The 25674-nt window shown below is 38.1% G+C and overlaps 1 protein-coding gene across 1 annotated transcript in view; it reads right to left on the reverse strand.

The window, feature by feature from the left end:
- Positions 1–25674, reverse strand: part of LOC150076359 (protein bicaudal C homolog 1-A-like) — a 195523-nt gene that overhangs the window by 164245 nt on the left and 5604 nt on the right. The window contains exons 2-3 of the mRNA XM_090387331.1: positions 24521–24763; positions 19996–20053 (exon numbers count right to left, since the gene is read on the reverse strand). Of these exons, the coding sequence (XP_090243457.1) occupies positions 19996–20053; positions 24521–24763 (301 nt within the window). The remainder of the gene's footprint in view (positions 1–19995; positions 20054–24520; positions 24764–25674) is intronic.

Here is a 25674-nt window from a genome sequence, read left to right on the forward strand (position 1 = left end):
TTTCCCTAAATATGAATCGTTGAGGAGGTTTCCATCCTGCTGTGGATTGATTTATTTATTTTTTTTTACCTAGTAAGGATGCTGACCCATTCCTCTTTTCCTTTGAATTGGTTTAGTATGTTATAAATTAACATACTGGGGCTGGCTGATGTCGAATTGTTTTCCAGTACCTGGAGGGTTCACATACAGGAAGTATGAGCACATTGAGGTAACTTTATAATTTGCTTATACTCTGAGATTTAAAATTAAATGTAAATTTTGATTTATTCTAATTCATTTTATCCCAGAAGTTGGAAAAGAAGATCTCCTATTTGGATATTGAGGTAACTCTCAAATTTATTAGTACAGTTATAAATTAAGTAAATTATTAGTAAGTAAATGTATTATTAAAAAGGAAATTTGAATAGTACTGGCTTTGAATAACAGTGAGGATGGTTTCAAGTAACAGGGGTTATTATAATGTGTGTTCTAAGAAATATTTGGAAAAGAAACAAGGGGGGGGGTTAATAGAATAGGAGGTCAGAGTAATTGAAACTGATTGGGTTCAGTAAGTCATAAAAGTTATGAAAACAAGGAAGTACATATTAGGTCTAAACCAAATGAAGATAGGTTTACAAGAAAAAAAGAGATTAATGACCAAAAATAACTGAAAGTTGTATTAAATATTTATTTTCTTTAGTATGTTGTATATTATATACTAAGTATATATTGACTGTATTGTATATTTATAATGTATTTCTGAATTCTTGCCTCTTGCATTCAACACAGACACTCAGTGTTAATTATACGAATACCCACATACCTGAACATTCTAATCCAAAGTCGCATCCTGATTGTTTGCATAGCCTTGGGTTCATATGTGAATTGTCCCAGAATTCAAATCTGGATAATTGAATCAAGCCAGAAAAAGTAAAACATGAATAAAAAAATTAATAATAATAATATACCTATAAGACAAAAAAAAAAAAAGAGACTACCGAGGAATGATCTGACAGGATGTAGATTCCATGTTCACAATGAAAGGAAGTTAATGGCATCAACAGCAACCAAAAGACTTGAGCAAGGTACAGAAACAAAAATCTTGTGTCCGCATGGGATAAATGCATTCAATCTTTTTTTTTTTTCCCTTTCTCCTTGTGAAGGAATTCCGAAAGTTCTTCATAAATTGAAGAACACCAGAACCCCTACCTATCACAATGTTTATAGGCAATATTTTGAGAGATATTTCGAATTTTTTGTAGTATTTCAAAATTATTTATTTATTTATCAGTAGTAGTGGCATGTGATGCAAGAAAGCAAGTGTATGCAGCTTCAGCCAAAAAAAAAAAAAAAACACACCATTCCCTCCAAATGCCAGTTCAGTTCCTCCTTAAATTTATTTAACCTATCGACTTCCACAATGACAGATGGAAGTTTTTTTCAGCAGTTAACCACCCACTGGCTAAAGGCAAATTTTTGCACATCTATTCTATATCTGTCTTTTCTTAATTTCAATTTATGCCCCCTTAGGTTCATAATCTGAACAAGTGGAAGGATCCCATCAGAATTCAGCGTACTCAACCCATTCAAGGCCTTATACACCTCAATCAGATCACCACGCAGGTGCATACTCTCCAGCCACTGCAATTTGCAGAACTCAAGCCTTTCTTGGTAATAGGATCCCTTCATTCTCCTCACCAATCTTGTTGCCCTTCTCTGTACACACTCAAGCAAATCTATCCTTCCTAAAATGAGGCCTCCAGACCTGTATGCAGTACTTAAGGCACGGCCTGACCATTGCCTTATACAGAGGGACAATCACCTCCTTCTCCCTGCTAGCAAAATTCCTATATATCATTGACAAAACCCCATGACCTGCCCTGGCAGCCTGTCTGCATTGCTCAGAAAACTTCATATATGACTGCACAATTACTCCCAGGTCTTTTTCATTTTCTACCACCTTAAGTGTAGTACCACACAGCTGATACGTTTTTCTGGGGTTACTTCTACCCATATGCAGTACTTTGCATTTGTCAAGATTAAACTTCAGTTGCCACTTCTTAGCCCATCTGCCCAAATTATCTAGATCCTGTTTCAGTAGCACACTGCCATTATTGTCATTAACAACCCTGCCAACCTTTGTATCATCTGCAAACTTCAACACTAAGCTTAATATACCTTCATCAATATCACTGATAAATATACAAAACAACAGTGGACCTAACACTGAACCCTGTGGGACTCCACTAATAACATTAGTCCACAAAGAGCAGCACCCATTAATTACCACCCTCTGTCTTCTTCCACTCAACCATCCTTTTATCCATTGAAGCAACTTACCCTTAATACCATTCTGCTTCAATTTGTACAATAGTCTTCCATGAGCAACAGTGTCAACAGCTTTCCTGAAATCCAAATATATGACATCAAAATTATTTTTTGCATCCAGTTCCTTTGTAACCACATGATAATATCCTATCAAATTTGTCAGACAAGACTTTACCTTAACAAACCCATGCGTGTCTGAATAATTGCTGCAGTCTTGTCTAGGTGATCCTGCAATGCATCTTTAAACCAGCGACTCCATTATTTTACCTGGAACAGAAGTTAAACTAACTGGTCTGTAATTACTCGTGTCACCCTTTGATCTCCCTTTGTGAACTGGGGATACATTTGCACATCTCCAATCCGTGGGGACCTCCCCTGAGTCCAAGGACGCTCTCATAATTATGGCTAAGGGTTTGCTTAGTTGCTTTACCGCCTCCTTTAATATAACTGGATAGATCCCATCCACCCCAGGTGCCTTTCTTATGTTTAACTTCAACAATTTCTCCTCTACTTTGTTCTCAGTTATTACAAAATCATTAAGCACCCTGCTACAATTCAATAACCTTCTGCTATTTTCAAAGCATAATAACTCCTCGTGTGTGAATTCTGCAATTTCTCACAGAACCCTTGTTGAGAAACACTGGCTTAAACTGCAGTATGGTTCTTTTTGTGGAAATAGTAAAAGTTATTGGTCAAAATTATTCTTATTTTCATTGTATGCAAGGCTACATGTAATATTTAAACTCTTACTGTCACATTCAGACATGTTTTGTCTACTTACAACTAATGTTTTATCATACAGTATAACTGCACTGTTCTTTAATATTTTGACCAAAAAAGGGTAGTTCTTTCTATCTAAATATATAGCAAACTGTTCATTGTTTCTTTTGTAACTTTAAATAAAAATTTTTTTGAGGCAAATACACCTGTTTGATAACATATGAGACTGTTCAACTGTCTTGATTTCTCATAATTAAGAGTCTTGTTTTTGTTGTACTCATTGAGATATTCTGAGTTGAAACTACTTGAATTACAAATGTCATGTATCAAGTTTTCAAAAAGGTTTTGTTCATTTGTATATTATCAATGGTTTGCCTAGAAATAAAAGAAAAGTAAATATGCAATAATACTATATCATATTTATGAACAATGTTTAACTTCAGTAAACATTCAGGTTAGTAAAAAAATTTCTTAAACATCCATTTGATATCTTTTGTGGTCAGTGTAATCTTAGTTTCATCCCACCTTCCTTATTGAAACCTGTTGACCATTGTCTGCATTAGATGTCTTGGTGCACACTCTCTCATCACCCAGATTTGGTCTGAAAACCCAGGTGAGAGTGCAAGTAATGAAGTTTGATTGACATTCTGCATCCCACTTTTCTTTCACTTAACTTGTCAATTAGATAATTGTAACTCCCACTTTTAATGTTACCAAGAAACATTACAAGGAACCAAGAAACATTCATTACAAGGCATACCAAGAAACATTCATTACAAGGCAAAATTACTGCCAAATATTTCACTCAGCATCAATCATTGTCTTTCAGTTTTTACAAAACCAACGTATGCTTAACTTATGGACCAATAAATATGTTACCCTTCACTTCTGCTTCGGGCAATTTTAGAAACATTGTATATGCTTGAAAGTGTCATACTGAGGATGACATGCTGTAACAAATAATTTGATCAGCTTGATATAGAGTGGTGGAAGCAAGACTTTCACTAAGATCCATGAGATTTACTACATGGTGTGCACCAAGCTGAAACTCAATTTTACCAGACTGTTCTAATGTTGATCAACTGTCCTGCTGCTATTTCAGACAGAAAAACCAATGAATCTACCATGGAAATCCCTCAGCATTATGTCGCCACAAACATTCCATTTAATATGAATAGATTACAATTCCATTTATTATGAATAGAGAACAGGAAACAATGAGTGCATTTCCATTGTGAAGCAGCACAGCTTTCAAACTTTTACTTAAAAGTTGTCTATGAAAAGACACCTCTTTTGGATTGTGACTAATACCAATTTCTTTGTAAAGAAATTGGTATTAGTCAACAGGGATGCTGAAACAGTAGCACAGGGATTTAGTACCAGTGTAAGAGCATACATAAGTGTTATATCTTTAAGTAATAAGTGGTCATACTGATGATGATTTTTGGTTTTAATGGTGCAAAAACATCAAAGGTTATAATGCACGAAGAATTTAAATTTAAAAAAAAAAAAAAATTGAGATTCTGGTAACCTTTGAAAAAGTTACCTTGTCAAAAGTTGTATACTGTATACAGTCTAACTTGGTTATAACAAGCACAGAAATAATGAGATCATGGCTATAATGATCAAAAAGCCGTAATGATTAAATTTATGCTTATTTCCATACAATCGCTCACTGTTATAACGAGCATACTAACGGATATACCAAACAAATTTTGGTAACTATGAAAATTCTTACTTCCTTGGATAATCGAAAAAACTCAATTATTGGAATAGACAAAAATGACAAGGGCAACTTAGCTTTATGACCACCTGCATCAGATTAGCAGCCAGTTTATGACCTTGTCCTAGGGACAGGAGTATACAAGTGCATTGGCGTTCTGCTTGTCACAATACCCTATTTACAGATTGTCTTGTGTTCAATTGAACCATAAATTTATTTCAGGACTTCTAAGAATTTTGGAAACTGGACTTTAAGAACCTTGTATGCATTTCAGGACTTTAAGAATGTTGTATGCATTTTGGGACCTCTAAGAAGTTTTCATGCAGACTACTTTAGCATTTTAAAGTAAAATCAGTTAGAAACAAACCCTTCCTTCGGAAACATGTCTACTAACAAGAAAGTGTCTCTCGATTCATGAAACAACTGAAATTATTTGCAAGTTCTACATGGTGCAAAAAATGTTGAAGAGTGCAAAACGTTTTGTCCTTTTCAAGTGTATCGACATTGTGGAAGAATAATGATGTTTACATATTGGCACTGGAAAAGAAAATATAAAAAAAAAAAAAAAAAAATTAGAAAGTGCAAGGTTACAAACGTTGATGAAGCATTGCTTCAATGATTCACCACACAAAGTGCTGAATTTTCAATGAACAGTCCGATCTTGAAGGCTCAAGCTGAAATATTTGCTAAACAATTTCAACGCGACAATTGTATGTAACAATGGTTGGCTGGATCGATTTAAAAACTGACATAACATCATTTATGCAAAAATTAGAGGAGAATCTATTTGCAGATCCAATAATGGCAAATGAATAGATTGACCATGTTTGGGCAGAAATTGGGAAGTCCGTATATTTTTAATACGATTTAGGAAATTTAATTTGTGGTCAAGGATTAATCCTAGAAATCTGATGTTAGTAGCGATTGGGATGGAGACATTGGAAATTTAAAGTTCAGGATCCGGATGAAGTTTTCGTTGTCTACAAAAATGTATCAATTGTTTTCTGCTGAGAGAGTCGGTAGCCGTTGAGGCTGGCCCATTGTTGTATTTTATTAATGATATTTGAAGCTGTCTTTCAATAGATCTCATGTTTTGGGAATGGAAGGAGATGCATCTGCATAAAGATAAGTCTCAATTGTGTTTGGAAGCTGTTTACTGATGGAATCAATTCTAATAGCAAAATGAGTGGCACTCAATACTGATCCCTGTGGAACACCATCCTGAATGAAAGTTGGAGAGGGCATGTTGGTATCGAACTTGAAATGATCTAGTATGTAGAAAGTTCTCAATAAATATAGGAAGGTTGCCATGTACTCTGAGAAAGTAAAGATCACTAAGTATACCATGCCGCCAGGTGCTATCAAAAGCCTTCTCTCTGTCTATTGAAACCATTACTAGATGTTCATGTTTCACAAAAGCATTATGGATGGCAAATTCAGCCTTGACCATAAGATCTAAACATGACCTGTTTTGACAAAAGCCATGTTGACTATGGCTCATTAGCTGTTCTGACTCAATGATCCAGATAAGACTTCTATGGATAATTTTCTCAAGGATGTTGTTATGTTGTTATTTGGTTTTTAGGAGCATTAGCAACTAAGGCCATATTGCTCTGGGGATATGCGGTGGTCATTCCCTGACCTTTCCGCATCCTCTATATTTGGTGGCTCACGGGCTCAAACTCCGGTCTAATCAAGAAGCGTGTGCTACGCACTTCTGCTGCTCCTGCCTACCTGGCTATGGAGGCGCCTTTTCTCAAGGATTTTGCTGAGGCAGCTTGAGAGAGATATGGGTCTATAGCTATAGAGGGGTTGGATGGATCTTTTCCAGGTTTCAGGAATGCCAAAACTGTAGAGTGATGCCAAGAAGCTGGAAAAACATTTTCTAAAAATATGCAATTGTAAAAGACTAGGAGGTGCAAAGCTTTGTCATTAAAATGTTGTAGAATGACATAATAAATCCCATCTGGCCCAGCAGCACCAATGCGGGCTGTTCTAATGACATGTAACAGTTCAGAATATTGCAGAGGTTTGTTATATGGGAGAAGGTGGGAAGTTTCAAAATTAAAACAAGGCTTTTCTTTAGTGTTTTTAATTCGTTGGAATGAGGTAGTATAGGCTGATGTTGCTGAGATTTCTTCAAAAGTATTGCCCAAAACATTGGCTATATCTACAGGATTAGACAGATAGATCTTTCTTATTCCAGGAGAGGATTGGAGAAGGTATGGTAGGAAACTTACTAGACAGCTGTCTAATTTTTTTCCATATTATTTTGGGATCAGTATTTCTGTGAAAACTGGATGCAAAATGGGTCCAGGATTCTTTCTTAGCTTGCATTTGTATGAAGTGTGCTTTTGCCCTTAATTTCTTATAATTAAGGAGATTGACTGTGCTCATACACTGCCGAAACAAATTCCAGGCTTTATTTTTTGCTCTCTTTGCTGTGGTGCATTTGTCATTCCACCAGTAATTATAATGCTTTCGGCCCAGCAGATTTGATAGTAGTATCATGTCTTTAGCCACATTTAGAAGATGCAATGTGATGTAATCTATCACATTATCAATATGCTGGAGGCAGATTTTCCCTCATCAAGGTCAATTGATAAATGAAATTTTGCCCAGACTGCTCGGACAAGTTTCCACTTTCTGCAGGGTTGAATTGAATGAGTCTTTGCTTCCAGAAAGTTGCCTACTATTGGGAAGTGGTCACTGTCCATGGGATCGTTTATTACATACCACTATGGTTGGGTCTAGTACTGGTGAACAAATTGAGAGATCTATTGCTGAGGTGTGTCCTGCTGGGAGCTGTACGTGTGTCAGTGCACCAGTATTGAGTATGGTGAGATTTAGTGCCTCCAAAAAGCTTTCAATTAGTCGGCCCCATCTATCCAATTTAGGAGAGCCCCATAATGGGTGGTGTCCATTAAAGTCCTCTAATATACAGAGAGGTGGAGGTATCTGTATAAAGAGGTCTTCAAGATCTTTTAAAGAGTAAGTACGGTTTGGTGGTAGGTAGATTGAGACAAGTGTTATTGCACTATGGAGAGTTATACGAACAGCAACAGCTTCTATTTCAGTTTGAAGTGGGATATGTTTAGTTGAGATCTTTGAATTTACTAGGATTGCCACACCACCATGGGCAGCATTAGCAGTATTTCGATCTCTTCGATACAGGCAATAGTTCTTTATCGAAGGAGAAATTTGTGAGGTTAGGAGAGTTTCCTGTAAACAAAAGGCAACCGGAGAATATTGGTTAATTAGGTATTGAATATCATCTGTGTTGGAACAAAAGTCTCTGCAATGCTGTGGTTCATTTTGGTTTAGTTGAGGATGATTCATCAGACTGTTTTTTTTTTTTTTTTTGTTTGAGGAGGATTTTTTTCGGTCTTTTTTTGGGAAGGTAGGGCATCCAGTATCCATAGTGTCGTTTGCGTGAAGTTCTAGTATGGGTTCTTCATGATCTGGGTTTACATCTACTTCCATACTACTGGTGGATGATTCAGGTTTATTGTTGTCTTTAGTAGTTTTTAGTTTTTCTTTGTCATGCGAGACTGTCCGAGTCTCAATTGGGATACTGATTGGAGTGTTGGTCGATTCACTGATTTTAATTTGGTGTGTGTCTTTTACAGAGTTTGATAATGTGTTTTTAACCCAGTTAGCTGGAGATGTGTTGGGGGGTATTGATACATCTGTTTGAGCTGCTGTTGAATGAAAGCTTTGAGTGTAAGATGCATATGAACAACTGGGCATGGTTGACATAACCTATCTGCATGCCTGGGGTACGTGACTGTGCTCTATTTTATATTTTTGGATTTTCTTTCCTGTTTTCCACATTTAGCATTTAGCATTCCATATTTCACAAGATTTGGAAAAGGCGGGGTGACTTTCTTTGCAGTTGGGGCAAATGAGACTTGAGGCTGAACAGTCTGCTTGTGTATGCTCCTTGGAACCACAAATTGGACAAATGGCATCACCTCTACATCCTTGTTGGGAGTGTCCATATTTTGGCCATTTAAAGCAACATATGGAATTAGGGATATAAGGCCGTATTTGGCAGTTTAAGTTGCCAGCTTTTTTTTTTTTTTTTTTTTTTTTTTTATGTGAACCCCAAACGCGAGAGGTATTAGAACCTATAGTACTTAGTACCGTGCTTGGGTTGGAGGTTGAGAAGACGAAAGAAGATATTTGTTGACATTGGACTTGAACTTCTGTAGACTGTAATTTTCAGGAAATACGTATGAAGGAAGGTTGTTCCAGAAAACTGCAGTTGAATGAATAAATGAGGAAGATGAAAAGTTGGTTCTGTGGGTTTGAAGTTTGACAGTAAATGGATGTTGGCTGGTGGCGGCACGTGTTCGGACTGTTTTGAAATAGAGAGCGGGAATTATAGAAGCCAATTCAGAAGAACAGTGCCCATGGAAGTATCTGCAGAAGAGGCATGCAGCAGAAACAGTACGTTTATGAGAAAGCGAGTGGAGAGACTCTGTTAGAGATGAATCATTAATTAACCTAACTGCCCACTTCTGAATTGAATCAAGAAGCCTGAGAGAGGTTTTGGGGGCACCACCCCAGATGTGGGAACAATATTCCATGGCAGGGCAGATTTGCGATTTATACAGAGTGAGCAGCTGTTTGGAAGAAAAGTAACGCCGAGAGCGAAAGAGAAAACCAAGTTTTTTAGATGCTGAGGAAGCAATATTTGTAATGTGCTGGTGCCAAGAGAGATTAGAAGTCAGGGTAATCCCCAAAAGAGATATATCATTTTGCCTAGAAATCTGAGTGTCACTAAAGATAAGCATAGGAGCAGAAGAATCCTTTTTGCGAGATATAAGACAAGACTGAGTTTTAGAAGGGTTGAAATCAACTAAGTTGTCTTTGCCCCACTGGAGAATTACCTGAAGATCGGCATTTAAGGAATTGGTAGCAGATTTTTGTGAAGTTGAATCTGTTTGAGCAGGACAAGGTTTCTCAAAATGGAAAGTTGAATGCAATGTGCTATCATCGGTAAAACTATGGATCGGATTTCCAGTCAGTGGAAGAAGGTCATTGATATACAAGAGGAAAAGAGTGGGGGAAAGAATGAACCTTGGGGGGGACACCGGCATTAGTGGAGAAGTTAGAAGACAGAGAGCCATCTACCATCACCCTCAGTGAGCGATCAGAGAGAAAACTGGATAACCAATTACTAAAAATAGTTGGCAAACCATAAGATGGAAGCTTGTTTAGAAGACCTTTATGCCAAACACGATCAAAAGCCTTTGAGATGTCAAGAGCAACTACTTGTGTTTCACCGAACCTTTCCATTGAATTAGTCCATAAATCGGTAACATAAGCCAGAATATCACCAGTGGATCGACACTGACGGAATCCATACTGGCGATCGTTGATCAGACCGAAGGTTTCTAGGTAGTTTAAGAGTTGGCGGTTAATTGATTTCTCCATTACTTTAGAAAGAGTAGAAGTAATTGCAATGGGACGATAATTGGATGGGAGGGATTTGTTACCCTTTTTAGGAACTGGCTGGATATAAGCAAATTTCCAAGCAGAAGGAAAAAACCTTTGGAATAAGAAAGTGAAAAATGGCGGCAAAGAATAGGAGTAAGTTCAGGAGCACAGGTTTTGAAAACAAGTGGAGAAATACCATCAGGACCTGGAGCTTTCTTAGCATCAAGATTCATCAAAATCTTTCTGATATCCTTTTGACAGAAGACCACAGGAGGCATTGAATGGAGCGTGTTGGGAATGGTGGGAGGTGTTTTTCCAAGATCATTAATACATGAGCTGGAAGAAAAATGGGATGTTAGCAGGTCAGCTTTATACTTGGCTGAAGTGACAACAGAACCATCTGGTTTGGACAGAGATGGGAGCAGAGATGGGCAAAAGTTGCAGCCAATAGCTTTGGCAAGAGACCAGAATGCTTGGCTACCATTAGGGCAAGAAGCAAGTTTTCTACTCTTAGCCTGTTCAAACTCTAGTTTGGACTGATTAATAACTGCTTTACAATTGTTGTGTGCTTTGGTGTAGGCAGAAAATGAAACTGAAGAATTAGAAACAAGCCAATTACGATATGCAACATTCTTCTCTTGGACAGCCTTAGCACATTTATTGGAAAACCAAGGTTTAGATAAGGGACGAGATTTTAAAGTGGAGTGTGGGATAAAGGATTCCATTCCTGCAAGAATAATTTCACTGACACGACCTGAGCAAACATTGACATCAGAAGTTTTGAAATAGTAATCCGACCAAGGAAAAGAAGAAAAGAAGTCTCGCAGGTCATCCCATTTTGCATTCTTGTAATGCCAAACAACACGAGGTTGGGAATAGCCATGAGATAAAGGTTCCATTGGAGAAGATACAATCACCAAGTTGTGATCAGAGGTACCTAAAGGACCACTCACTTTGACCGTGTACTTGGAAGGGTTGTTAGTGAGAAAAAGATCAAATGTATTGGCTGTATGATTAGGATTGTCCGGTATTGTTGTAGGTAAATGAACAATCTGTGCTAGGTCATTAGTAATTGCAAAAGCCTCAGCATCTCGACCTGCTGGATCAGTGTGACTAGAAAACAGAAGCCAGCTGGAGTTGTGAATATTAAAATCACCTAGGAAAATTACCTCACTGTTAGGAAAGTTGGACTGGAGAAAGTCAAGTTGAAAAGAGAGGAAGTCAAGGAGCTCCAAGTGATTAGTGGAGTTGGGAGAACGGTAGAGACAACAGATGAATTAGACACAATGAGGTAGAGAGATTTTAAGCCAGAGAAGATCAAAGAGAGGAGATTCCAAATTGCCAAGTCTCTGACAGGGAATATCAGAATGGACATATGCACAAGTACCACCATTGAGGTGAAAGGAATCATACAGCAAATAATTTGGGCATCTGAGATGAGCACTAGATGAATCAACCGATAACTGAGATTCTGTCAGAAAAAGTACATGGGGTTTGGCAGACTGCAAGTGGAAATGGACATCATTGAGATTAGAATTGAGACCACGTATATTTGTGAAATGAATTAGGAAGTCCTTGGGAGGTTTAGATCTTTTCGCAGATAAACTTGCTCTATTAGTTTGACAATTCATGGTGTATTCAATAGTAAGAAAAAGTGGGTGGGACATACTGTATGAAGTAATGAAATTTTTGGATATGGCGTACATGTGGTAAGAATATACCCAGATCCTTGACATAACGTGGCCTCGACAATGCTCCCGGCATACACACTACTCTGACTCCCTCCAGTCACTATCTGGCAGAGTAGAGGTAGCAAGATACACTAGCTGATCCGGAAGCCTCCTAGAGAGTTACCAATAGGTTCGGTCCGGTGTACTAACTAGCGGCCGGCCTTCGAACACTGTTTTAGAGCTGTACCCTCGAAATGTAAGGAATATTGGATCTCGCCACGACATTCATCATAACCTCAAAAGTCATCAATCATACTGCATGATGGAAGAGATAGGGAAGGGTTGACCAGAACTTAGCTCTAGAGACTAAACATGGGGTCCACCACTTCAAGCCTCCAATAAGCAAAGTGGTGGTATTTCACCAGTTGATGAGAGTCATCTACCACCTAGTACTGCCTGGTAACATAGAGGGTCGGCATTCCTCCATGTGGTGTGGGCGCCACACATCGACCCCTGCTTACATTGGTTTACACCTGGGTGGTCACCCACCATGTACTTGTGCATGGAGGTTATACCCAGGATTACTAACAGTCCCACCATCGTGAAGGTGCAAGCAGACAATTTGGTTGTCACAGACCGTCCAGACTTCGCCGAAATTGGGTCCACTTGACTTGAGTGTCACCCGAATATCAGTTCCATCAGCGTTTTGACTCCCAGGTAGCAAGTACAGCTTGTCTGGCATATCTGAGAGAATGTCTGTGACAACCTCAAGGACGCTTTTACTGAGGATGGTAAATCTGGGTTGCTGAATGTTAAAATTATGGATCGAGTTGGAACAAGATTTCCATATTTTTTGGTCTTCATACATTTCGTATTAATTACTTTTTGGTTGTAGTTTTTCGTTTTTTGATACCTGATTACAGTATCTGAAGAGGAATTAGTGCAGGAACCAGGTCCCACTCTGTGATGACACCTTTTTACGAATTTAACGTATTGTGGGGAGTGATAGATACCGGTAGCCCAGCAAAAGTTGTTGTTTTAAGCATCCACTCTGAATATTTTGAGGAGGCTGTTTCGATTAGGAGATCTCCAGATTGCAGTCCTTTAACCATTTTTGGTGTTCCAGCAATGGATTCCAAAAATCTTTGGATGACAAATGGTGATAATTTGCCAATAGGCTGGCTGGAGAGCGAATGTATCACCAGGAAGTTTGGCATCTCATTGCACTGCACTTCTCTTCGGAGCCTTTTTGGTTGGGTCAGATCATCATCATTTGGTTTGTCTGGCCTTGAATTTGAAGGCTCTAGTGGTGGATATTCATTTATATCCATGGTTACTCCTTTTTGCCCAAGGATAACTTTTCCCACAGGTTACCGGCCCCGCCACAGGGAGGCAGGAGCAGTGTCGTTCAGAGGCCAAGCAGTTCAAGTGTTAGTTAATTAGTAAAAATATAAATATAGGAAATATGCTTGGCAGCCGAGGCCACATATTGACAGCATATAAAAAAATTAAACTGCTGACACACGGTCATTATCAGATAAAATCTGACTGAGTGTATACAGCTCAGTCAGATGGTTAAAAGAGATAAAAATGTGCACTTCTAAAATTTGGACTTTCTTTTAAAACATGCTTAATAGATAAAATGGTATCATATTGCTCACACACAGGAGCATCATCAGCCCTCAGCAGAAAAGAATGTGTTAGATGACTACGTTCTATGCAGAGCTGAATAAGAACAACTTCCTCTTTACAATCCCTGTGCAGACTAGAGTGCCATGGTTACAGGCTTAATCTGATAGAGTTAGTTTGTTACCTGTCCATACCATGAATCTTGCCGCTGCAAATAAATCTTATTATGGATTACTTGCCTGTAGTATGTACAGGGGGGTACTGACAGGTCAAGATTATATTTCAGGACTGCTAATTTCGCTGCATTATCAACAAAATCATTTCCGGCAATGCCAATGTGGCTGAAGATCCAGCAAAAGCTGATACTGAATCTGCTTTCACACACACACAGAGAGAAAGAGAGCATATCATCTGATGAATTTGGGACAGAGTTGAATGATTGTTGTATCTCATCGCTGATAGAGCCTGGAGTGCACTCAACAAATCAGTATATATAATAACCCAATGATGTTGGCAGGCTGTTATGTGGCCCAAGGCCATCTCTATAGCATGTATGGTGTATTTAAGGGGAATCTGCTCGGATATTGATATAGATGTAGGAAAGGAAAGGAAAAAACTGACTCGAGTAAATAATACAAAGGTCTTTGAAATAACAGAGGAGGAGAAAAAGCAGTATGTACTGGAACTTAAGAACAAGTTTGAGCTTCTGCAGACTGCTCAGGACCAAGATATCGACGAGGAATATTACAACTTTCTGAAAGTGATAAAGCCCAAGAAACCTATAGGGAAAAAGAAATCCAAAGAAGAAAAAATTAGTCAAGAAACACTTGTCATGATGAACCAAAGACGACAAATGAAGAGCAAGAAAAACACTGACAGGGAGAAAATTGAGTATACTGAGTTATGCAAAGCCATTAGAAAGAGACTCAGAGAGGACATAAGAAGATTTAACACAAGAAAAGTAGAACAAGCATTAAGGGAAAACAAAGGATTTAAATCAGCAGCCATGAGCAGTAATACAGAAAGACAAATGATACTGAAACTGAAGAATAGCGATGGTGTACTTATAAACAGCAGAGAAGGCATAATTCAAATAGCAGAAGACTACTATAGAGAATTATACAAGGAGCGAAGGAATGATACCAGCAGTGGGGAAGATGGATTGCAAAGTAGCAACACATACGACATACCCGATATTCTTCCTGATGAGGTAGAACATGCATTGAAGAAAATGAAGAATCGGAAAGCCCCGGGGGAAGATGAAGTTACTGTAGAGTTGTTAAAATTGGGAGGAAGAGACATAACAAAAACTGGCAAGGCTCTTCACAAAGTGCATTAGAAAAGGTGTGACGCCTAAGCAGTGCAATAATGCAATCATAGTTTTGCTGCATAAGAAAGGAGATAAATCAGAAATTGGAAATTATAGACCAATTAGCTTGTTATCCCATATCTACAAGTTGTTCACAAGGGTCATTACTAACAGATTAGAAAGAATACTTGATGAGAATCAACCGAAAGAGCAAGCTGGCTTTAGGACAGGATTCTCAACTATGGATCACCTTCACGTAATATCACAGCTAATGGAGAAAGCAAATGAATATAAAACACCATTATGCCTGGCATTTGTGGATTATGAAAAGGCATTTGACTCCATACAGCATAAGGCAATGTTTCGGGCACTGGAAAGACAAGGCATAGATACTCCATATATTATGATTTTGAAGAAAATATATGAGAGTGCTACATCCTTTATTAGACTAGACAAAGACAGTAGGAAATTTAAAATCGAGAAAGGAGTTCGACAAGGAGACACAATATCTCCAAAGCTGTTTACTGCTGCCCTTGAGGAAGCTTTCAGAAGATTAGAATGGTCGCAGAAAGGAGTCAATGTGAACGGAGAGTACCTAAACCATTTACGATTTGCAGATGACATTGTGGTCATAAGCCACGATCCCAAAGAATTAGAGGAAAATCTTAATCAGTTATGCACAGTTAGTAAGGATTTTGGACTAAAGATGAATATGGCTAAAACAAAAGTAATGATGAACAAGTATGCCACAGAAAGGGAAATAATGATTGAAGGAGCAGTAATTGAAAAGGTGGAGTCATATACTTATCTGGGACAAGTTATTAGCTGTAATAATGATAAATGGCTGGAAGTCAAGAGAAGAATAAATTTTGGATGGATAGCATTCAGGAAATATAGTCACATACTGAAGAGCAATATCCCAGTTTGTCTGAAACGTAAAATAATGAATCAATGTATACTCCCCACCATGACTTATGGAAGTCAAACTTGGGCACTCACCAAAAGAATGGAAGAGAAGCTAAGAACTACACAGCGAAGAATGGAACGAATTATATTGGGAATCAGACTGTTAGATAAGAAGAGAAACACATGGATTAGGCAGCAAACTCAAGTAAAGGACATTCTTATCAAAACTAAAGAACTAAAATGGTCTTGGGCAGGACACATAGCTAGAAGACATGATGACAGATGGACTAAGAAAATAACAGAATGGTACCCAAGAGGAGCTAGAAGAAAACCTGGAAGACAAAGGCGGAGATGGATAGATGAAATTCATGAGTTTTTGAGTAGTAAATGGATGGCCAGTGCTCAAAACAGAAGGAACTGGAAAGTTGCTGGAGAGGCCTTCATCCTGCAGTGGACTGAAAATGGCTGATGATGATGATGCTCGGATATACTATAGTCAGAAAGACAGCTGCAGATCCCACACGATTCTGACTTTGAGCCATTTGTATGCACAGGCAAGAAGTCAGAATGACTGGCTTTGTACTGTGATTAGAGCTGAAGTTAGACAGCAGGTGCTGTATCTGACATCACCCAGTTTTTAAAGAAGACACCTGCTGGAGTTAGAGCAGGTCAATGGGGGGAAAGGGACTGCTTTGGTGACTACTTCTGAGTAGCTCTTGGACATGAATACCGAATGGATAGTTGGCAGTCTAACATGTGTTAAAGATTTTCCCATCATGGTTCAAAAACAGATGTACACGTGGCATGGAAGTATACTGTAAAGAACTGTTTTTGTCAAAGTGACAAATATGGCTCATTTACTTCAACATACAGACTTTGGACAGGTGATGTTCTGAATGTATCAGTAGCAATAAGAATGGCCCAATGGTGAATGGAATCAAGCCACTGTAGCACATTATTTCTGGCAGAATATACCTGGGACACAATCTAATTTTGAGTGTACAAGTGCACAATACAGATGGAACAATGTGCATCTGTCTGTGCCCCAAAAAGTTGAAGATAGCACAGAGAATGTTAAGCCCTCTCAAGCACTTTGTGCATAGCTGATGAATGTATTCGAGGAATGCCAGCTTTTTGTCAAATATGAGTCCCAAGAACATATCTCTGATACTACTGGAATGGTTGTTTGTCCAAGTCTTAATTCAGGTTCGGCGTGAAGGCTATGCTTGCAACAAAAATGGACAAACAGTCTTTTCTGGTGAGAAGCTGGAACCAGTATTCATGGACAAGGATTTGCATTAGTAAAGGCACACGATGCAAGAAAACAAGCTTATATAGCACCAGCCAAAAAAAAAAAAAAAAAAACCCCTTCTCATTTCACCCATCTGCCTTGAATCTATTTAAGCTATCAACTTCTACAAATACAGATGGAAGTTGTTCCAGCAATCAACCATCCGCTGGCTAAAGGCAAATTTCCGCACGTCTATTCTACAACTGTCTTTCCTCAATTTGAATTTATGCCCCCTTAGGTTCGTAATCTCAGCAAGTGGAAGAATCCCATCAGAATTCAGCAAGCTCAACCCATTCAAGGCCTTATTCACCTCAATCAGATCACCATGCAGGTGTCTAGTCTCCAGCCACTGCAATTTGCAGAACTTAAGCCTTCCTTGGTAAGAGGACCCCTTCCCCCTCACCAATCTTGTTGTCCTTCTCTGTACTCGTTCCAGCAGCTCTACATCCTATTAGAAAATTAGGAATTAGAAAATTCACATTTTCTAATTCCTTTCCAGCTCTAATATCCTGTCTTCACTGATGAGCAATCTTCCGTTGCAACAGGCCAAGGTCAGTTTCCTATAACATACTCCTACTCTCATTTTCCCTTTCCCAGTGTTTATGTCACATCAAACAGACTCAACATTGCACTGTCCACCTGTGTCAACTGGATGAACTTCCTTAGATTTTATCTGTTTCTTAACTAACAGCATAACCCCTCCTGTCTTCCTGCCCTGTCTGTCCTCCCCAAATTCTAATTCTGCACTGTTTATATCTGTGTGACCCCATATCTCTGATATTCGAACAATATCTGCCTTTGATGTCTTGATCAGCACTTCAAATTCATCAATTTTATTTACTATACTTGTAGCATTAATGTACGTGCAAGTGCACTTGTTCTTACTCTTAGCTACCCTAACACAGCCCATGTATTCACTCATTCCATGACAACTCCCAGCAGCTCTTGAAATCCCCAGCATCTTGCTCTCTAGGTTACTGCTCATTAAAATAGAAGCAGTGCAAGGCAGAGACGAAATCACTTTCGTCTCTGCCTGAGGCTACCATTAATCTTTTACTGTGTGTATCCCACCCAATCTAGCAGTTTTCCAACCCACCTAACACTGCCTCGAATGTTAAAGAATGTTTATTCTTCATCATCATCGGTGAAATGCACACTTGTTGATCGCTCATTATTGGCTTGGCACTCTGTTTTACAAGGAGTAGTCTTCAGTATTCTTCAGAAATGCTTCAAGAGGCATTTTGTTTCCAAGATAATCTTCTCTCTTTATAAATTTCAATATCATGCATAAGCATTTTTTTTTTTTTTTATCAGAATGCAGATTGCAACTAACACAATTTGCAAGGAGTAACAAGTTTACAAAGTTTACAAAAAAAGAATGAAGAAGATTTTGAAAATTTATTTTTGTTTTTTTATATGATTTAAGATTTCAGTAAAGGAAAAACACATTTCACGATAGTAACGTAAAAAAACCACACAATTCCAGCTATCGGTATTTTTGCAAAGCAGTAACACTGAGTTTACTACCCGTTTATAATTGCTTGCACTAACAGAAAAGCCCAATAAACGGGAAACTGCAAATTGTTTTTGATTTATGGTAGAGACCTCCAGAAATGTGTTTTAAAAATATATCACAAAGGCATTACCCCTTTAGAGTGGCACGAAGGAAAACCTTTGTGGGAATTCCACCAAAAGTCTGTTTTTAACAGTCTTTCCGAGTGCTTATTCTCACTCATCTCCACTAGAAGGTCTCCAGATTTTAATCTCCGAACCATTTTTGGAGGGCCCACCACATTTTCAAGACATTTTTGTATTAAGAATGGGGAGAGCTTACTCAATGAATGCAGCATCAGAAAAAGAGGAGCAGGGGTCTCTGTTCCTTCTTTTTTCTACCGTTTTGCATTACATGCATTTAAGTCATATGTTTGAGAGAGCTAGATCGTGAGATCATAAGTGACATTTCTATTTATGTCCATCTTTGCTCCTTTTTGTCCTGGGAGTGATTTTTTTCTCCCAGGTTACCGGCCCCACCACGTGGAGGCAGGAGTGGTGCCACCAGTGACCAAGCAGTTTAGAAAGTTAGGTTAGTACAGATTATATAAATATATATACAAGAAAAGAAAGGAGTGTTTCCTTTTTGGATTCCTACTTCAAAGCTTTTAAGTAAAGAATCACTTATGAAAAACAGGAAGAATAGAGACACTGGAAAATAAATATAACTAATCCACTGAGAAAGAGCACTATGTATTGCACAAAATATCACTTGGGCACTATCACTTGGCATGACTAAGCTTCATCTGCTTTGGAATTATATTCAGAAGTATAACAGAATGAGCCTGGAGATAAATCACAATTTAATTTGAAGCAAACTGTATATATAATAAAAAAAAAAAAAAAAATTATGAATACTACAGGCTCTTATATATCACAATATTGGTATGCACTTGTGTAATACATACAAATATCACAATAAACAACCTTCAACTGATATCAAAGTATTGACATCAGACAAAAACCAGTAACTGAAAACATAAAATATATATAAGAAATAGTTAAATGTAAATGGATGGTTTTTTGTTACAGTGTTGGGAACATACACATTAGTATCCTTTAATTTCCACAACCAATCCCTCATGATCATACATCTCAGCATCACAGATATACAATGGGCTGATGACAATAGTGAGACTTACATTTCAGTGAAGGAATAGTCCTTGATACTCAAGCATTATTTCTTGAAGACTATTCTATTATAAACAGGTTTGCATGCATCTTTTACTACTTTTAACTTTTGTTTTCTACTATTTTGTTATTGTGAAAATCCATACATTGTCTCACATGTGGAAAACAAATAATGCAATGAATTAACGAATTAACATGTTCCTGCCAAATTACTACATTTAGATATTTATCTATTTCAATAAACAATTCCATTTCAGTTACATTAGCTAAAAAAAAAATAAATAAACAAAAAAAAATCAACATTACAACTAACCTGGATTATACTGATCCACATCTTTAAGTTCAAATATTAATGCCAATGGAAGTTGTTTCTGCAAGTATAAGATTCACATCAATAAAACTTGAACTTGAAACTTAATTCGGGAGAGAGAGAAAAAAACAGCAAAGCAAATAATATTAATACTACTTATACAGCGAAAAGAAGCCAGGCTTGGGTTGAACCAGCCAGATATAAAAATTAGTGAAACATCTTAAAACATAATTATATTAATAGCAATCAATTTGAAAATAAACATGTGCACACACTATTATATTATATTCTCATAATAGGACAATTGTCTTTTAAACTTTAAGGAAAAAGAGCAAGCATTCTATTCCTAACATTTAGAATTATACAGCATTAGTTAGCCAATCATCTTTGAACAACTGCTTGCACAAAAACATGCTGTGTATGAACAAAAGGAAGTTGAACAAATGAAATTAGCATTAGAAGAGGCATATGATGCAAGAAAGCAGCTTATATAGCATCAGACAAAAAAAAAACCCTTCCCATTTCACCCATCCATTAACTCCAAATATTTGTCTAGTTCTGACTTTAATTTATTTTAGTTGTTAACTTCAATGACAGATGGAAGTTTATTCCAGCAATCAACCTGGCTAAAGGCAAATTTCTGCACATCTATTCTATAACTATCTTTCTTCAATTTAAATTTATGCCCCCTCAGGTGCAGAATCTTAGCAAGAGGAAGAATCCCATCAGCATTGAGCTTGATCAAACCATTCAAAGCCTTATACACCTCAATCAGAAAAAATTGCAGGTGCCTGGTCTCCCGATGCTGCAATTTGCAAAATTCGTCTTTCTTTATAAAAGCAACCCTTTGTTCCATTCACCAATCTTGTTCCCCTTCTCTGTACTTGTTTGAGCAGCTCTATATCCCACCTAAAATGAGGCCTCTAGACCTCTGTGCAGTACTCAATGTGTGGCCTAACCATTGCCTTATACAAGGAGACTATACATGAGGAGTTATTCAGGGAGAGGAATGCCAGAGGTGTATTAAACTCTGGCAGTAAGCTAGATAATCTTGTAATAACTGAGAGTAAAGTGGAGGAGAAATTATTGAAGACAAACACAAGAAAGGCACCTGGGGTGGATGGAATCTATCCAGTTATATTAAAGGAGGTGGCAGAGGAAGTAAGCCATAACTATGAGAGCTTCCCTGGACTCAGGAAAGGTACCCATGGACTGGAGATGTGCAAATGTGACCCCAATCCACAAAGGAGAATCAAAGGGAGACGCAGGTAATTACAGACCTGTTAGTTTAACTTCTTTTCCAGGGAAATTAATTGAAGCACTGGTTAAAGAAGCATTGCAGGATCATCTAGAAAAGACTTCAGTTATAGCTCGGACACAGTATGGGTTTGTTAAGGAGAAGTCTTGTCTGACTAATTTGATTGGATACTATGAAGTAGTCACAAAGGAACCAGATGTAAAGGATAACTTTGATATCATATATTTGTATCTTAGAAAAGCCTTTGATACTGTTGCACATGGAAGACTGCTGCAGAAATCGGAGCAGTGTGGCACTGGAGGCAAATTGCTGCAATGGATAAAGGGATGGTTGAGTGGGAAAAGACGGTTGTTATTTGGTGGTTTTTTTTTTTTTTTTTTTTTTTAGGAGCATTAGCAACTAAGGCCATGTTGCTCCGGGGATATGTGGTGGTTATTCCCTGACCTTTCCACATCCTCCATATTTGGTGGGCAAGGGCTCGAATCCCAGTCTAATCAAGAAGCGTGTGCTACGCACTGCTGCTCCTGCTGACCTGGCTACAAAGGTGCCTGGGAGAAGACCGAGTGGTAATCAATGGACACTGCTGTTCGTGGACTAATGTTATGAGTGGAGTCCCTCAGGGTTCAGTGTTGGGTCCATTATTGTTTTCTGTATTTATAAATGATATTGATGATGGTATATCAAGTTTAATGTCCAAGTTTGCAGATGATACAAAGGTTGGTAGGGTTGTGAAGGACACTACTGATACTATGCTGCTGCAACAGGATCTGGAAAGGTTGAGCAGATGGGCTGAGAGGTGGCAAATGAAGTTTAACATTGACAAACATAAAGTACTACATATGGTAAACAGTAACCCCACAGCAACGTATCAACTCTATGGTACTACACTGACAGTGGTAGAGAATGAAAAGGACCTGGGGGTAATTGTGCAGGCAGATATGAAGTTTTCTGAGCAGTGCAGATGGGCTGCAAGAGTAGCTCATGGTGTCTTGTCAATGATATACAGGAATTTTTCTAACATGGATAAGGAAGTGATTATTGCCTTGTATAAGGCAATGGTCAGGCCACACCTTAAGTGCTGTATACGGGTCTGGAGGCCTCATTTCAAGAAGGATGTAGAGCGGCTGGAACAAATACAAAGAAAAGCAACATGATTAGTGAATGGAAAAAAGGGTTACTCTTACAAAGAAAGAGCTGAAGTTTTTGAAATTTTTTAGTGTCTGGAGACGTGGCAAATGTGAGGTGATCTGATCGAGGTGTATAAGGCCTATAATGGTTTGAAGCATGCTCAATGCTGATGAGATTCTTCCTCTTGTTCAGAATAATCATCTGAGATGGCATAAATTCAAATTGATTAAAGACAGTTGTAGGATAGATGTGCGGATGTTTGCCTTTAGCCAGTGGGTGGTTGATTGCTGGAACAAACTTCATCTGTTGTTGTGGAAGTTGACAGCTTAAATAAATTCAAGGCTGAACTAGACAAAGTTTAAGTGAATGGATGGGTGAAACGGGAATGGGTTTTTTTTTACTGATAGTATATAAGTTTGCTTTCTTGCGTCATATGCCTCTACTACTGCTAAAGCAGATATCAAAGTGTAACTCTAAAAGAGACTGTAGCATTTGCTGTACCTGAAAGCGCTGAATGAGAGTTCATCTCATCTGACACAGCCAGTAATAAGAATCTGTATATACCATTCACATTTAGTACCGGTGAGCTTTTATATGCTCCCATGCCAGTTCTATTGTATGGAGCTATGTGGTGTTATACTACATTCATTGGCAATCTGGTTGCAGATGGCATTTCTATGGAAAATTCGAGCAGACTCCAGACTCTTCAAACCATCCGTATATACTGGCAAGGAGTCAGAATGTCAGAATATTCAGCTGTGTATACTCCAAGGAGTTGTCAATATACAAATGAGTATGTATCAACTTTCCACCAATACCTAGTAGAAAATGGAAGTTGCATACTCCAAGGAGTAAGGAACTGCCTAGCTGACATGGATATATCTAACATGAAATTTAGACCTTGAACTAGCTCTTGGATCTTGAAGGGACAATTGGCAGTTTGTCCCTTCAATATCAGGGATTAAATTCATTAATCTGCAAACTCAGCAGCATCACTGGGAAGTCCCCTCACCATGAACAGGTGCCCACATTGAGGGGATTTAGAACAGAGTCAGATAGCTGTACAAATATGTCCCAAATGACATTATTCTATTGTGGTTTCAGAATGACCTTTAGCTCCATTAGAGATTCATTGGTTGAGATTTATCTCTGATGCATTATTCCAGTGAACCCACAAATTCTCAATGAGACGTCTCAGATGACTAAGCAGATTATAGCAGTTGATACATATCATTGAAGTTTGGCATAATTTACAGCTTGTAGGCTATGGATTGTGGTCTCTTGGAACGGTATCAATCATCCAGGTGTGTCAGCACTCTGGAGTGAATCTCATCCATCACAATGTTCAGAAATATCCTCTAGGTGACAGGACACCTCCAAAACAATGAGAAGACCTAAGCCAAACCCCACAAACACCAGATACCACCCTACCTGCACAGATGGGAAGAGGGATGGATTTGGGAAATATTGCTTTGTGCTACATGGATTTGTTTCTTCCACTCAAAAGTGGGAGGCTTGTGGATTACCATGCACTTGGGTAGATCAATTTTCCTGCACTCGCTGAATAATGGTGGTGGAAATGGGTTTCTGCTGTCTGTTATTGAAGGTTTTGCCGATTGTCTGTAAAGATACGTTCCAATTTCTGGACACAAAGCAGATGCTTGTGGAGTACCTTTAAGCCAGATTTTTTTTTTTCATGCATACTAGGCACTCATTGAAGACTACATAGGATGTCGATAACATGGACAAGTCATGCTATTGCTTCTAATGAAGCATGAACGTCATTAGAGGTAATAACTGATGACACCTACTAGTCCTCACAGATGTAACCATGACGTTGCCAACCTTTTCCATAACTTAATCTAATCAAACTTAGGTTTATCACAGTAAACTGTCAATAACACTACAGCTCTTCTCATTCACAGAAGGAACACTATCAAGATATTTCAAGCCTACATCTGATCATTTTAATTAACCTTAACTGCAATAATCAAATTCAAGGTCACAGCAATATATGAGAAAGCTAGTCACAGAGATAAAATGTGCTATATTTGATTTGGCAGATGCCGCATGAAAATATCATAGACGTCAAATACTTTATCAGAACCCAAATAAAGTAAATATTCATTTATGAAATGTTACCTGAAGTTCTTGCCAAGCTAGATATACATTATCAAAGAGTCCTGCAATTAGTACAGTTGATTTAGAAACTGGTACTTCATGCCCAAGACACAGGGAGCTGATATGAGAAAGACTTGCACCAGGAAATATGATGGCAGCTTCAGTTCTCTGCATTATTTGCTGAATATTAATTCCACCAAGTCCTAAAACAAAAGCTTGATTTTGAGGTGCAATTTCCATTTTTAGATATCCTGTAAACTGTGCCTGTAAAAGAGTTTAGTATAATGAATTTAATTTCAAAAAGATACTTCTTAAAAAAAAAAAAAAAAAAAAAACTGATGTTACTCTATTATAAGTCAAATATAAAGTTTGGTAAACACATCTAAAATAAGTTTTAGTAAAACCCTACCAAAAAGAAAATTGATGTTACTCTACTATAGATCAAATGGCATTAGAGCAGAGTGGCACTAAAACAATTTGATTATTGCAGTTAAGGTTAATTAAAATGATCAGATGTAGGCTTGAAATATCTTGATAGTGTTCCTTCTGTGAATGAGAAGAGCTGTAGTGTTATTGACAGTTTACTGTGATAAACCTAAGTTTGATTAGATTAAGTTATGGAAAAGGTTGGCAACGTCATGGTTACATCTGTGAGGTTGAAGAAATGTACACTGAAATTGAGTCTTCTAGATGAGCAGAAAACCTACTACACTATTATTATGGGGGACTTCAATGCTAAGGTTGGAAAAAGGCAAAACAGCGCAGAAAGAGGAACTACAGGAAATTTTGGAAGACGCCTGGTCAGCGTGAAGAGGAAAAGACCAAACCCTCCAGCAATGAGAGCACAACAATACAAATGGCCCTCAGTCCCCAGCAGTTTTCACTCTCCCTCTTACGGCAGCGAGAGGATCAGAGTGGAAGCAGAGGGTGCTAAGACTCTCTGGGTACGACCAGGCTGCCATGCACGGAAATTGAACTTGGCCTGTTATAACGTACGATCACTCATCGGTGAAGACAGGATATTAGAGCTGGAAAAGGAATTAGAAAATGTGAATTGGAATATCATCGGTTTGGCTGAAACAAGAAGAAGAAATGAATCACTTATAAGTTTATCAAGTGGAAATCTGCTGTACACTAATGGAAACAGTGAAAGGAGTGAAGGTGGAGTTGGGTTT

Source organism: Mastigoproctus giganteus, chromosome 13, assembly GCF_048544385.1.
Source record: "Mastigoproctus giganteus isolate SK-2022 chromosome 13, ASM4854438v1, whole genome shotgun sequence".
NCBI classification, from domain to species: Eukaryota; Metazoa; Arthropoda; class Arachnida; order Uropygi; family Thelyphonidae; genus Mastigoproctus; species Mastigoproctus giganteus.